General features: G+C 36.2%; 1 protein-coding gene across 3 annotated transcripts in view; it reads right to left on the reverse strand.

Annotated features, from left to right (window-relative positions):
- RSPO2 (R-spondin 2) overlaps positions 1-14334 on the reverse strand; it is a 148455-nt gene that overhangs the window by 51815 nt on the left and 82306 nt on the right. For all 3 annotated transcript variants that reach the window (XM_038555332.1, XM_038555333.1, XM_038555334.1), the window contains one exon: positions 1135-1278. In XM_038555332.1, coding sequence (XP_038411260.1) covers positions 1135-1278 — 144 coding nt within the window. The remainder of the gene's footprint in view (positions 1-1134; positions 1279-14334) is intronic.

Here is a 14334-nt window from a genome sequence, read left to right on the forward strand (position 1 = left end):
TCAGCATTTTAGATCTCAGCTGGCATTGTGGTTACTCTTAGATTTTTCAAAGCTGTTTAAGATTTTTTACGTGGGAAAGTGCATAGGACTCTATTTGTAATTTTTTATATTTAAGGATTTTGTAAGAGTTTCAACTAAACATTTGTAATGGGTGTGGGTCTTGCATCTCAAAAGCAAATTCAACATTCTGACTATTCTCTTCTGGTGACTTTAGTAGGGTGTCACTGGTATGAACGTATGAACCCATACATAAACAGGAACATAAGTACACATCTTCCAAAACCTGTCATTTAAATGTGTTCTCTGCAAACCTTCAAATATTTTAACTATATTTCAACAATATTTCTGCAGGAAAAAAGTTCTCATTTTTTTAAGTCTCTATATATGGAAATGGAGATGGAAAATTTCATTTATAATACATAATTCTGTTATAGATCACATCAGATATATGCCAAATAAAATTCAGGGGTAGGAGTGCAAGTGGATGTGGTGACAATGCCATTACACCTGCAGATTAGATTCATATTAGGCACTCATCAAAATGCACATACTCATAGATCTTTACCTTTTCATCAGTTGTATAAAAATATCAAAGTGTTTTTCAAACACTCAAAAAGTACAAAATTCGTAAAATGTGTATTCCTAATTATTCGTGAACAGTGTATACATGTATATTAAGTTATGCATTCTAGATATCTAAGTGTAGTAAAAGTAACATTGTCTTAATATACGTTTGCAACAATCAACAAAATATATATTGCACAAAAATTTTCTTTCTTGGTAATGCTTGAAATTTTCATTTTTCTTCTAAACAAATTTTTTTCTCTAACAGTTACTAATAAATTAAGGTAAGAAATGTATGTATTACAGATGATAAAACCATGCCAGCCCTTAAATATTTGAACCTAGCCAACATACATCTAGTAAATTTTGTAGCAAGATTTAATAGGAGACTACTGATGTCTTGACGCCTAAAGAATTCAGCAAGTCAGCAAAGAACTTAAATAATTTTCAGTTCTAATTAACAACAAGAGAACCAATTTGTTTTTAGGTTGAACATATCCAGCATGCATTATTTTTTCAAGAAACAGGTGTTAAAATAAAAGTTTGAAAGTTACATGAAAAACTACTCACCCACACATTCCATGGTTTCATCTAATGGTGCAAAACCATCTGGACATTCATCAAAGCAACGGCCTCTATGCAAATAAAAGCCTACTTTGCACTTGGTACAAAAGTCTTTGCTAAAGCAAGAATCACAGTTTTCTATTCTGCATCCTAAAAATAATTTTTAAGAGAAAAAGAAAATTTCAGTCAAAGAAATTTACTTGTTTTGCAAGTAACAAACACTCAAATTTACCGGTTAGCTCCATCGAAATTCTAGTGGTCAGAGAAATATGTGTTCAACTCATTTGTTTCCTAATGCCATCTCATTCTAAATCACTCCTACCTCTTCCAACAGCTCACCACATCAATAGGCTAAGACAACATTCCAGCCTAGAGCCCTAGGCAGCATCAGACCCTTCAGAAAATTTTGCAACTCCAAATGAGATTAAAACAAAGGATTAAAAAGGAAAAGAAAACCCGCCCACTACAAATTGCATTGCTGCTGGGATTGAAATCTGTTCTGCTCTTCAAAAGGCCTACAATGAAAAACACAATGGGAATACTCTAATCGGTATCTTCTGTTTCAGGATAGTAAATTAAAATTTTGTTTAATGCTGGTCAGTGCTGGCATTTACTTCAGCAGAAGGGGTCTTAAACTGGAGGGGTAGTGTAGGTCACTAGTTTGAAAACGTACAATGTGCCAAAGGCTTTACATGCGTTTCTATTTAGTCTTTAAAATAACCCTACAAGGTGGGCAGTAATATCCCTATTTTTCAAATAAGAAACCTGAGATTGAGAGAAAGTCACAGAGCTAATAGTGGCTGAGCTGGTTCTGAAAGGCCTCCAGACTGATTGCCTTCTAAATCTGCAATCTTTTCTCTATAACGCACTAACAGAATTTCACTAGTTGGGGTTTATGAAAAAGAAGTGCTGTTTATGTCAAGTTTGTTTTGAATCTCAGCTCCACTCTTAGCAGCTCTGTGACTCTGGACAATTACAGGCCTCTGAGAGTCTCTTTCATTCTGTATAAAATAGGAATATCACTGACTTTCCAAGGGTGTTGTGAAGATTTGTAATAGTATATGCAAATCAACTGGCTTATAAGAGGTAATCCGCACATAGGAACAACAGGAGATTAGAAACATGTATTTTTCCACTAAACCACAGACATTACAAAAAAGTGTAAAAAGAACTAATTTATAGGCTAAGTATCCTAGGTCAGATTCCCTGGTAGGCCAGTAACATCCGGACCAGGGACCATTGGCTTGCCCAGATGAAAATAAATATACTCTACTCTTCGAGTAGAGGAAAGAAGAGAAGGTTGGAGGATTAATTAAAAGCTCAGATTTTCAGCCGATTATACTACATTACTTGTAGCAGACTTAACTGATGGCAACTAACAATACATAAAGCGCTATGAAACCTCCATGGCAACACGTAACAAGTCTCTTTATACCACTACTGTATTTGGTTCATGATTCAGAAAAAGCTTTAAAATGTACAGTTCCTGTAAGCAAAGAGATAATGGAATAGAAAATATAACTAAAACATGAAATTACTATTTTGAAAATTGAGAAAATAAAGTCAAAAAAGTAAAACGTAAAGACTAAAAAAGTTATTAAAATAGATTACATTTTTAAATAATGGCAAGTTTCTGGACCTATAAAAAGAAAATGGCAACTCTTCATCTTTTAATTTGGGGCCTAACAGGTCTTCAAGCATTAAATGACCACCATGAAGCAGCTACTGCAATTTGTAAAATGTTACCAAATTTACCATTGGATAACCAACTATGTGTGAGTGACAGTTCATGATCAAATTACACTATTGGTCTTTTGGGGAGGATGGTGGATAAACAGTTTCTCACTCCATAAAATGTGCATTTGTAATCTTAAATGCTGTAATCTATATTTTAATGAAATGGTGGTGGTCTATAGTTGGTCAGTAGCTTCTTAATCATGGTCAAAATACATGACCATCATGTCCACACATTTTTTTTTTAAAAAAGCAAGCAGCCCTTCCTATAGCTGAATTATTTTCCAAGAAATGATAAACATTCCAAAGATAAAACAGAGCTAAGGAGTGAAGAGAACAAAAACCATTTATATTAAGAAAAGAGGACTGTACACTTCATAAATCAGCTGTTATCTACAAAGTCTAAGTTTCCTTTAAAACATGGATTACACCAATAAGCTTTTTGGCCTAAAAGTTCTAGTAATAAGCATTTGGAAATAACGTTACAAGGTTCTCTACTAATCTTGACATTCACTTGTAGCTCCCTTTCTTCATTTCATTCCATGCCCCTAATACCAGTTCACAGAATGTCGAATTTCTGAAATACCTATCATTCTCTGTAAAGTCCCTTAGGACTTCTTCAGGCATAAATCCTGCTAAAAGAAAGCTTGATTATTTGTCCTCAAATTTAAGCAGACCAAATATCTGATGCATTCAAATTGTAGATGACGACAACCATGAAAAAGCACGAGGTGAATTATGAGCAATGAGTGAGGATAAGTTCTATCACTAAGTGAAAAAGGCAAGTTGCAGGATACACAGGTTATGGTACAGTAAAACTGTGTGTGTATGTGCGTCTATAAAGGAATTTAGAGACGTTAATTTGGGAAGGGGTGGTGGAATGTCAAAATAGGTTTAAAATGATACATTTCTGACTCATTAATCTTTTATAACTAATGCATTTATGTATTAAAAGAGCTATTTCAATAAACACTGTGACCTGCTTAAATTTACAGAAAATAACACTATTAATATTCTGAGACAAATTATTTTGATTCCAACAGGTAAGAATGAATAAAGGAATAGTATTCCATCCCCATTTTTTTTCAGTTATGTGCATGAAATTATACCCCTTAAAATGCTGTGAACCTACCCTAGCCTTCAAAATACACAACTGTTTGACCATCTCCTGTCCAGCAGTCTGTTTCCATATGTTCAAGGGTACTTTTCCTTCATTCAAATCATAAGAAAAATCCCCTAAATATTTTTTATTCAACAAAGCAGTTAAACAAAAGCTTTGGTTCGCACCAAATCCTAACATTAACCAAAGCTCCACTGACCTTTCTTGTTGCAGTGACTCCACCACAATGTAAAACCAGCGCAGGTGGCCCAAACACTAGCAGCCTAAATGGAGACAACTCATCACCAGCACCTTTAAACCAAAAAGCTTTTTAAAGCAATTGCATAAGCCACCTACTCTGACGATCTGCTTCTTGACAGGCTTCCTAGAAACCTTTTCTCACCAGCTCCAGCCCCATGCACAAGCCCCCTGTCCTGTTCAGCTACTTCTCCTAGAACTCACTCTTCTACTTTGAAGAAAACCACTGTTTGTGGGGCCTCATGGAACTAAGCTTTTTCTTCCAGGCCACATCCACACTCCCAGAAATATCTTCAGCTTGTTATTCTTAAGTGAGATTCACATCAACTTTATTAATTCACTTATAGAAAAGTGAAACATTCTAAGTAAAAATTCAAAATGGGTGAAAATACAGAAATATTCTTATTTGCCCAAATGGTACATCAGGCCTGCCTCCCAAGAATAGCCATTGTATTAACAGCTTGGGAAAATCTTTATGTTAATTTTATAAATAAATGAGTTTTAAGACACCAATGGGATTATTCAATAGACTAATGAACTTTAGAAGACCCTTTATAGCTTAAGAAAACAGAGATACCAAAGTTTGCTAGACACAGAGTTCTATAAAAATCTGTACTTTAAGTCTTTGCTCAGAAACAAGACCTTGGTTTAGCCAACTTACATGCTTCTAAATTACAGTGCCTCCTCAAAAATGTAATCCAAGCAAGTGCTGCCAATATGGATTTAAGTAAAATTACTGTCCAAGGGAAACTGTGTCCAAATGCAATCTGATGGGGCTGTCATTTGGTGAGGCGAGCTTACCCTGGCCAAGAAACAAAACAGGGTAGGTATGCCTCTGCTGTCCTTCCACAGTATCCATACAGGCTCCATTATAACATTTTTCAAATTGTATTGTAGTTCAGTTCAACAGTTCATTCCAAGCATTCTCCAAAAATGGAGCATGTGCCAGGTATTGTACCGGACCCAGAGAACATCAAATTCTAATGCCCATTCCCTGTCCTGGAGGTGCAAAAGCCAAAGAGAGGGGGCATGAGGCAGTCATAAAGCATTGCAACATAGCACAGTAGAGATTAAAGGCATGTGCTGTGTACAGTAGAGACAGAAAAGACAGAGTTGTTTCTATTCTGCCATTACAGTTTTTTCCTTTTAGTCTGTAAATTCTTTGTTTCTAACACAGTGCCGGACACGTGGTGGAGTTTTAATATTTGCCAAGTGAACTAACATAAGTGCCATTTAAAAACTCAATTCCTTTATATTTAAAAACTCATTTAAATGCTTAGTATGAGATTGTTTGCACATGCCCTGTAAATATCTTTAATACAGAAAGAAAAGCCCTGGTTGCTGGAAAGGACTGCATATCTTACTGGAAGAACAAATGGTCCAACACCTGAAAACAATTATAATAGAGAACATAAGTATTAAAGTGTGGCAGGTAATATATGCCAGGGAAGTTGGAACCTCAGCTGAGCAGGTTTTAGAGAGACAGTGAGAAGAGTTGAGTCTTGGCAAGGGTGATTCCATTCATAATCACACAACAGAGAAAATTCATATGGCACATGATGGGCCCAATGAACAGCAGCTTGAATGAGCTGGAGATAGAAACAGGAGATGATTACTTAGGTGTAGATTGCTGTAGCTGGAGAATTCACTTATTTGACTTCATTTCCAAAAAAAATGTGAAATTATAAATTAGTTATACTTTGTATGATTTCAAATATTTAAGTACTAATAAAAATGAAGTTAGGTTCAAGATTAGGACTTGGTCTGACTAGCAGTGAGAGGTCTTCATAGATTCTTGAGCATGAGAACAACATGACCAAGATGGTACCTGGTTTGTTCCCTCATTTCAACAGACATAAGTGCCAGGAGGCAAAGCATCATGATGGGGAGCTAGAGGCACAGATGAAAAAGTAAGGTTCCTGCACTTCAGGATCTTGTTCTACTAATAGCAAAGCTACACAGGCTGGCAATGAGATAGGAATGTGATTACTCTTTCATATATGTATAGTGAGTGGGAGAGTGTATACTTTCAGGAAATTAAGTTTCCTGAAAGAAGGAAGAGGGTGGGGGTAAGGAAAACCATCAAGAGGCTCAACACTAAGAGGTAACAGTCATGGGAAAGGGAGTTATAATGAATCCATACAATTGACAAACTGGGTGGAAGAGATAAAAAACTAAGAAGACTCCTAGAACTTGGTGTCCTAGCCCTCTCAGGGCTTTAGCACACCAAGACAGTGAGTTTTGTTTATCATTCCACCAAAATTTATGTGACAAGGACCATCCCTTAGTGAAATATCTCAGAATGGCCAATCTTATAAACAAAATAATTAAAACCTTAAATTAAAAGCAGAAAAACCAGCCTTTGTGAAACTCAACTGTGAATGTAATTCTATATTATTGCAATTAATAATTGGAGAAATGGACACAATCAGTGAGGTAGAGAAAACCTCAGAATCATAAAATGCATCCTTTTCTATTACTTCTTGATGATCAGGGTTGTTGGGTGGTTACAGGCTGCCTGAGCACACCTAAAAATCTGCTTACTGTCCAACTGCCCTTTATTAGGCCTTATCTCTATTCAGCATGTGGCAGACACAGACATCCACTAGGAGTATCTAGTCTTCAGACTAGAGTTGAAAGTATCAAAACATCAAGCCAGCCCCTGGAAAAGCCTCGAGTTTCTCCTCTCAGTATATGCTAAGCTTTTAACAAATTCAAGGGACAGACTGTTCTAAAAAGACATTAAAAATTTGACCGTTAGCAATTTTTCACATGGGAAGTACTAAACTGTGCAACCTAATATGAGGGTTTTAATTGTTTAAATATTTTTTAGGCTCCTCTAAAAACTTCAAATACTGCTGTTTAACATTTCTTCTCAAAACTTGCAATAACTTATGTTCCTAAAGTTTTTAAGCTTTGTGTTACCAAAATCATGCATTTCTAATATGTACTATTGCAGTAATCTCATTAGACTAGGGACTGTTGAAAACTATGACCTAATATTTAAAATTACATTTTTTCTAGTACGGTCTATTTACACAGAGCTCATTAGAAGCTTCATTGTGTTTCAACCTAGAAAAATAAAGGACAGATTCAGAGGTTTCAGGACTCAATGATTTATACTTAAAACTGAACTATTTGTGTGATGATATAGAAAACCAGTACTACTAAGTTAAAAAGATCCAAGGTAGAGATCTGTGTGAAACCCATTGGAATGGGGTTAAGTAAAGATTGTCCTTATTAGTTATGAGAATTAGTATAGGATGAAATTCAACTACATCAAGTGCAGAATTGGAGACTTAGAACAGGAGCCAAAGGCAGGAAATAAGAACTATGTTGAGAATATAGTGGCCTTTCAAATAGCACAGTGGTTAAAAGATCTGAGGTTAGAATCTTGGCTCATTTACTATTATGTGACTGTGGGCAAGTAGACAGAACTCTTTGCCTCAATACTATCGTCTATAAAAAGAGGTAACATCAGTTCCTATCTCAGAGTTGTTGAGAGCATCCAGAGGCCTGACAAAGGCAAAATTTCAGCACAAGATCTAGTGTGTAATTAGTGATCCAAGAATGTGAGATATCATGAGTGTAAAAATTTACCAACTAGGACAGTCCAAGAGGGAGGATAAGAGAAAGTACAAACAAGCTACTAGGATACTCCATGTGTAGTAGATATGTACATACGTGTGTATATATAATTTTAATAAATCTTTATATCTGCACACTACTCAAATGAAAGACATTATCCAAACACCAATACCTGTAGTCAATAGAATGGCTTTACCCTTGTTTAAGTCATGCAGCTAAAGAAATGGAATATAATCATTCTACCTACATGGAAAGTCATCTACTTCAAACATGAGGAACCAACCTTAGGAAAACAAGAGATCCAAATGTAATTTTGACCTTAGAGATATGGGAAATTACACTCTCTGTACCCTACTCCCTTCATCACATAGGAGGGGAAAATACTTGACCTAACCATATCAGATGATTGTGTGGAGTACCAAATTCAAGAGAACAAAAAGAACAGGTGAAAAGTACCATGTAAAAATTGTATCATTCCCTAGAGCTAAATAAGCCCACCTAAAATATTGCTATACTGTGTATCACAAAATATTCAACAGATATTGCTAGAAAAGCGCAGCATCCTTTTTTTAAGGACAATGAAGATGTTTAATTTATGAAGTGTACTAAAGGTGGTCTATCCTGGCCCTTAGGGTAGTGACCACAGGGTATTAAAATTCTGGCCTTGGGTTTTAATTTTAATCAAGTTGCAATTAGGATGAATGGAATCCAGCCAGAAATTTATATATTGTTTTCCAGGTAGCTGTCTTCTATGCCAAAGTGTCCTTTATTTTAACTTTGGGGGATACGTATAATTTCAAAAGTAGCCTTTTTTCTCCTGACTCATTTTAAAGTGTTAGAATAGTTCATTTTGAAAAATACCCAAAATTCAAATTTTTGAAATATGTTGGTAGATGCACTGTAATATTTGAATGTTTAAGAATTGTATCTTGCCAAAAAAAGAAAAAACTATATCTTGCCCACCCACACACAAAAAAAAGTGAAGAAACACTGAGGTTTGTGTAAAATCATGTGGTAAAACAATGAGGAACTATAAAAATGTTGGCTCCACTTCTTGTATATTCAAGTGATACATATTTGAAGTCATTCTCAAAATAGCTGAAATTAAAACTTGGACACATTTGCCTTGAATACAAAGCTAGGTGTTTAAAGCTGCTTTTCTCTCCCCCGCCACCCCCCATTTAGAGCAGATGAGAAGGGAGGACAATTTCCTCAAAATCAAATGGGGAAGGAATGCAATAATTAAGTTATTTTTAAAAATCATAAAGCAAATTAATGTCTCATCAAGCTTTATTTTCCTATCAAGTAGCAGATCTTTCATCTTGGTTATTCTTTGTGCCTCTCCTTTTTTTGGTAACTTGTCAGCCTTTCATATTAAGGTAGAACCAGAGCAGTTTAATAATCTTCAGACCTAAGACTTAGTTGAATTTTTCCAAATGTTGGAAAATGCATCTCTCTCTACCCAACAAAACAGAAAAGTGGACAGAAGCTAATATGAGTCTTGCTTGCCACTCAACCCTAATGCAAGGAGAAAGAACAATCTTAATCCCTTCACACTCCAAATATGCTAGAGCAGGAATTGGCAAACTTTTCCTCTAAAGGGCTGGATAGTAAATATTTTAGGTTTTGTCTGTATAAACTACTCAACTCTGTTGTAGAGCAAAAGCAGCCAAAAAAAAAAAAAAAAAAAAAAGCAGCCATAGACAACCTGTAGACAGATATTAAGTGTGGCTGTTTTCCAACAAAACTTTATGAACACTGAAATTTGAAGTATCATTTTTGTGTACCACAAAATATCGTTCCTCTTTTGCTATTTTCCCCCACCACTTAAAAAAAAAATCTAAAAACTATTCTTACAAAGGCCCCACAAAAAGATGGCAAGCCATACTTTGGCCATAGGTCATAATTTGTTAACCCCTGGGCTACAGAATGATTGAAAGCCATGGGGAATATTGAAAGAAAAGAGGAAAAAAAAGAAACAGGTTTTATTTTTAAAACACCAAATGGTAAGCATTTAAGCTTAGGGAGGTTATTGATATTGGTATCAATATCAATCATCTGACTGTGTACATAAAGCAAATATCAAATGAATAATAGCATGCTGGAATCGAGTCATTTTAACTGGGAACATTTTTCCTTCCATGATTTTCCATACTAAATTGATAAATCAAGAAAGAGGACTCTATGAGTTGTCAATGCGTCAAAATCCCATGCTGTTTTAATAAGCTTTTAGTTTCTTGATTGCATATGGCATTGACTGGTCAGTGAAGGGTAGGTTGGAGAGAAAGGACAGTACCAAATGATGCATTTTGGCTAAAACCTATTTAATATTTATGCCTAGTTTTTTTTAATTAATTTATTTATGATAGTCACAGAGAGAGAGAGAGAGAGGCAGAGACACAGGCAGAGGGAGAAGCAGGCTCCATGCACCGGGAGCCCGACGTGGGATTCGATCCCGGGACTCCAGGATCGCGCCCTGGGCCAAAGGCAGGCGCTAAACCGCTGCGCCACCCAGGGATCCTATTTATGCCTAGTTTTATGGTCTGATATAACTGCCCAACTTGGTGAAGGTAGCCTTGTTATGTCTGCTTACCCAGTTTGATGATAAAAGTAGATAGTTTCAGCCATGCTATGTAGTGGCAGCAAACCCCCAGGCTTGTCAGTGGACTTCTCAGAACTTGTTACCTGCTCTGTAAACGGGGATAACACTGCTTCAGTCCTAGGATTACCAGAAGCAAATGAAAGGATGGATGTGAATGCACCTTAAAACCTTTAAAAGTGTTAACTAGGAGCCATACTTGCACAAAGGAAAACAGTACAAGGTAGCATCTGCCTTTAAAATAGACATGCTACTGTCAAACTTGGGTCTAAACTGAAATAAGAGTCTCATGCAAAAGAATTACCAAACCACAAGAAAATTAAATGTAAGCTTAAGAAACAAGACTTCCTCTATTAAATAACAGAGCAGGCTTTTTACTTTCCAACCATCAGGATTCTAATGAAAAATAAAAATAAAAAAAAAAGGAAACCTTTTATAAGCATTGAGAATTACAAAGCCATGTTTGCCACAGAGATAAAAATAGTTATTCTAGCTCTCAGGATATTTGATATAACTTAGCTTCTAGAAAGAGAGAAAGTGTGTCCCATTAGTTTTCTCTAGAGGATTATGTAATACAATTAAAGCAGGTGTGCTCACAACAAAGTGCTATGGCATCACTGACATGGAACAGCATATGAAACATTCGCAGTGTGCAGGGAATAACCATTACTGTAGCTGCTGATGACATCTCTGAAGTGGCCTACTTCTTAAACCCTTGATGGCTTAGCCACACTGGAGCTGCAGGTCATAATGATGGGAACTAAGATGGCTCTGTTACAGACAGCCACAGAAGGGCCACCATAATCTTTTAAAGGCTCCAGTTAGTCATGTCATTTCCCTTTAAAATCCTCAGCAGCTTTCCTTTGCTTCTAGGATCAGTTTAAATCCTTGATTTTAGAGCCCAAGATAATTCTGGCTAGATACATCCTACTTCCTTAGCCTTGTCGCCATGGGTACCTCTACCGTGGCCAGGGTAAAGTTTCCTCTAAACTTCCCATGTTGTCCCAGCATCCAGATACTAGAGACAACAATTCTTGTCTTGCGATTGTCATAATCCTTGCATCAAAGGGGACCCCATGAAGCAAACAGAACACATCTTATTCTATTCTATATCACAGGGCCTAGCAAAAGTGCTTGACCTAACAGATGACAACAGGTGTTAACTGTGGAATGACTAACAAATATACTAAATTTCTATTAGCTTAGAATAAACACTGAAACAGATTCCACCTTGTATATTTTAATGCAATAGCATGATTTTGGTATAAAAATACATTATAAAGAGCCCCATCTCCAAATCAGGCACCAACTTATTGCATACTACAATGAAGCTTTTTTTTTTTTTTTATCTTTAAGAAACAAAAATAAGGCCTATTCCTTAACTATAAACCAAGTAGAGAGGAACACTGGAGAATGTACTTTGCAGAAACCAGAAATTATAGAATATATAGAGAGTGAGTCATAAAGAGATCAATATGAAAATGGTAGCTGCCAACAGTAAATATTATAGATTTTTTTAATAGACTCATGACAGTTATTAGACCTAGAAGCCATTACCCAAGACAGTGCTGCGTAATTTGTGTAAGCTTGCAAAGCTAGTTTCTGTCAGAGCTCAAATCAGAGCTGAGTTCCTCATAATCATACACAGCGTTCTTTCAAAGATGTGATTTAACCACAAATTGATTTCTCTTTAGAAGATACAAATCTCATGTCTTGAAATCCTTAGTGGGGTTTAAAACACTTAAAATGGTTCACCATTTGGGGGGGGGGGGGAAGCAATCAAAAAACATTGAGATTTTTCTATATTCAGGTTTGTAATTGTGCATAATAGTTTCATCTATACTACATGGTTTATTTTTTAAGGAACAATATGACAAATAGAACATTCCACTGGTGTATCTCAGTCACTGGAGTCATGCTGTTCCTGGCTAATTATGTGACTTTCGGGAAGTACTTACTTAGAAACCTCAATATGCACATTTTTTTGGTGGAGGGTGAAGGGGAGGAGGCAGAGGAAGAATCAATTAGGTCTCTTCCAGATCTACGCAATTTTTTTTTTTTAATTAAGGGAACTTCTACACTTCTGGCAGAAGCCTCATAGGGTTGTGAACACATACACACAGTCTCATTCTGGATGATCAGTGAAAGCATTAATTGAATAAAACATCCTCCCTCTAAGCTACAACACTTCTCTCTACCTGAACTCCACCTACAAAATGATGAGACAGGAGATAGTTCACAATGTACCCAATTACAGAGAAAAGTATCACCCAATTGTTTTTATCATCTATCATCATCAAATTAAAAGAATAATAAAAACAGTGAAAAGAGTGGTCATGTGATGAATAGCCTCTCTGGTTGCTCCACTGTACCACTACCTTCCTAATCGCTTTTCACATCTCATCAAGAAATTGGTTTCTTTAGTTTTATGATTTTAAATGCTAAAAGTAGTTAATAGGAATGTCCTCATTAAGTATGAAAGTAGTTTCAATGTTAAGCTTGTATGTTCCATAGACTTATAAAGTAATCCCTCTTTAAAACAAACTGAAAAGCACGTCAAGAAACATGGAGTCCAGTAACAAAGAACATAGCTGGTCACCAGACACACATTCCAGTACCAACTCTGCTGTGTACCAGTCAGTGAATGAGTAACTATTAAATTCTCTCAACCTCAAATAGGAATTGATTGTATAAGCTGTTGAAAAGACTGAGGCAAAAAGAAAGTACTAAGTGTCTATTATTAGTAATAAGGACAAGATATCTTTCACGGAACAGCAGCTAATATTACTGAGCCCACTCCCCTGTTCTCAGAGACCTCTGCCACCTAGGATTGATAATCAGTCAATTCTTATGTGTTGAACACCTTTTAGGTGCCAAGCCCTTGACTGGCTGGCTACAGGCAATTATTGTGGCTCTGTTGAGACAAGTTTGGATACAATCCTCTGAAGCTAAAATCAATTGACAAATGTTTTGTTTTATCCTAGTCATAGGTGCATCAAAACAGCCAGCTCTCTTGCAGGGATGGAATTTCTTAAGAAGAAAGCATAAGAATCCAGAGACTCAGCAGGTAATGACATCTCAATTATCTTCTGATAAGGAGGCAGTAGGACCATTCACATGGTCCTTTTTAAAGAACTATTAAAGAACTATTCCTTAACCTTATCAAGTTATTGTCAGTTTTTTAACTGGCTGGTAGCAGCTCTTTTTGTAATGGTGTAAAAGCCACTTTAGCCAACGAGCCTTCCCCAGCTGGCAGTAAACTTTTAACCAAGAGAGTGTGTTTTCTGTAGAGTGCACTGTAGGGTAAGGTCCCTCTTTGGGAAAGAAACCAGCTTAAGAGAATGTCCTTTCCAATGGTGTCAATTAAAAGTAAGGACCTACCCCTTACCCCGCTCAAAAAAGCTATTCTAAAGCTTAACAAATAAGTGTTTTGTGATTTTATTTTCTCCAAGAGAAGCAGCATGGTATGGTTAAAGAAACATAGCTAAGTGAAATAAATCAGAGAAAGGCAAATATTGCATGATACCACTTATTTGTGGAATCTAAAAAAAGAGAAAAGAAAAACTCGGGGGGAGGGGGGGCGGAGATCAGATTTGTGGTTACCAGAGGCTGAAGGCAGGGTGAAAGGGAATTGAATGAAGGTAGTAAAAAAGGTACAAACCTCCATCTGTAAGATATGTAAGTATCAGGGATGGAAGGTACAACATGTGGAATATAATTAATACTGCTTCTTGGTACATTTGAAGAATGTTGAGAGTAAATACCAGGGATCTCAGCACATCTCATTTCTTTTGTTTTTTTGTATTTACGTGAGATGACAGATGTTAACTAAATTTACTATGGCAATCCCTTCACAAAATACATAAGTAAAATTGTGCTATACATCTTAAATATACACACTGCCATATGTCAATTAGATCCCAATAAA

Source organism: Canis lupus, chromosome 13, assembly GCF_011100685.1.
Source record: "Canis lupus familiaris isolate Mischka breed German Shepherd chromosome 13, alternate assembly UU_Cfam_GSD_1.0, whole genome shotgun sequence".
NCBI classification, from domain to species: domain Eukaryota; kingdom Metazoa; phylum Chordata; class Mammalia; order Carnivora; family Canidae; genus Canis; species Canis lupus.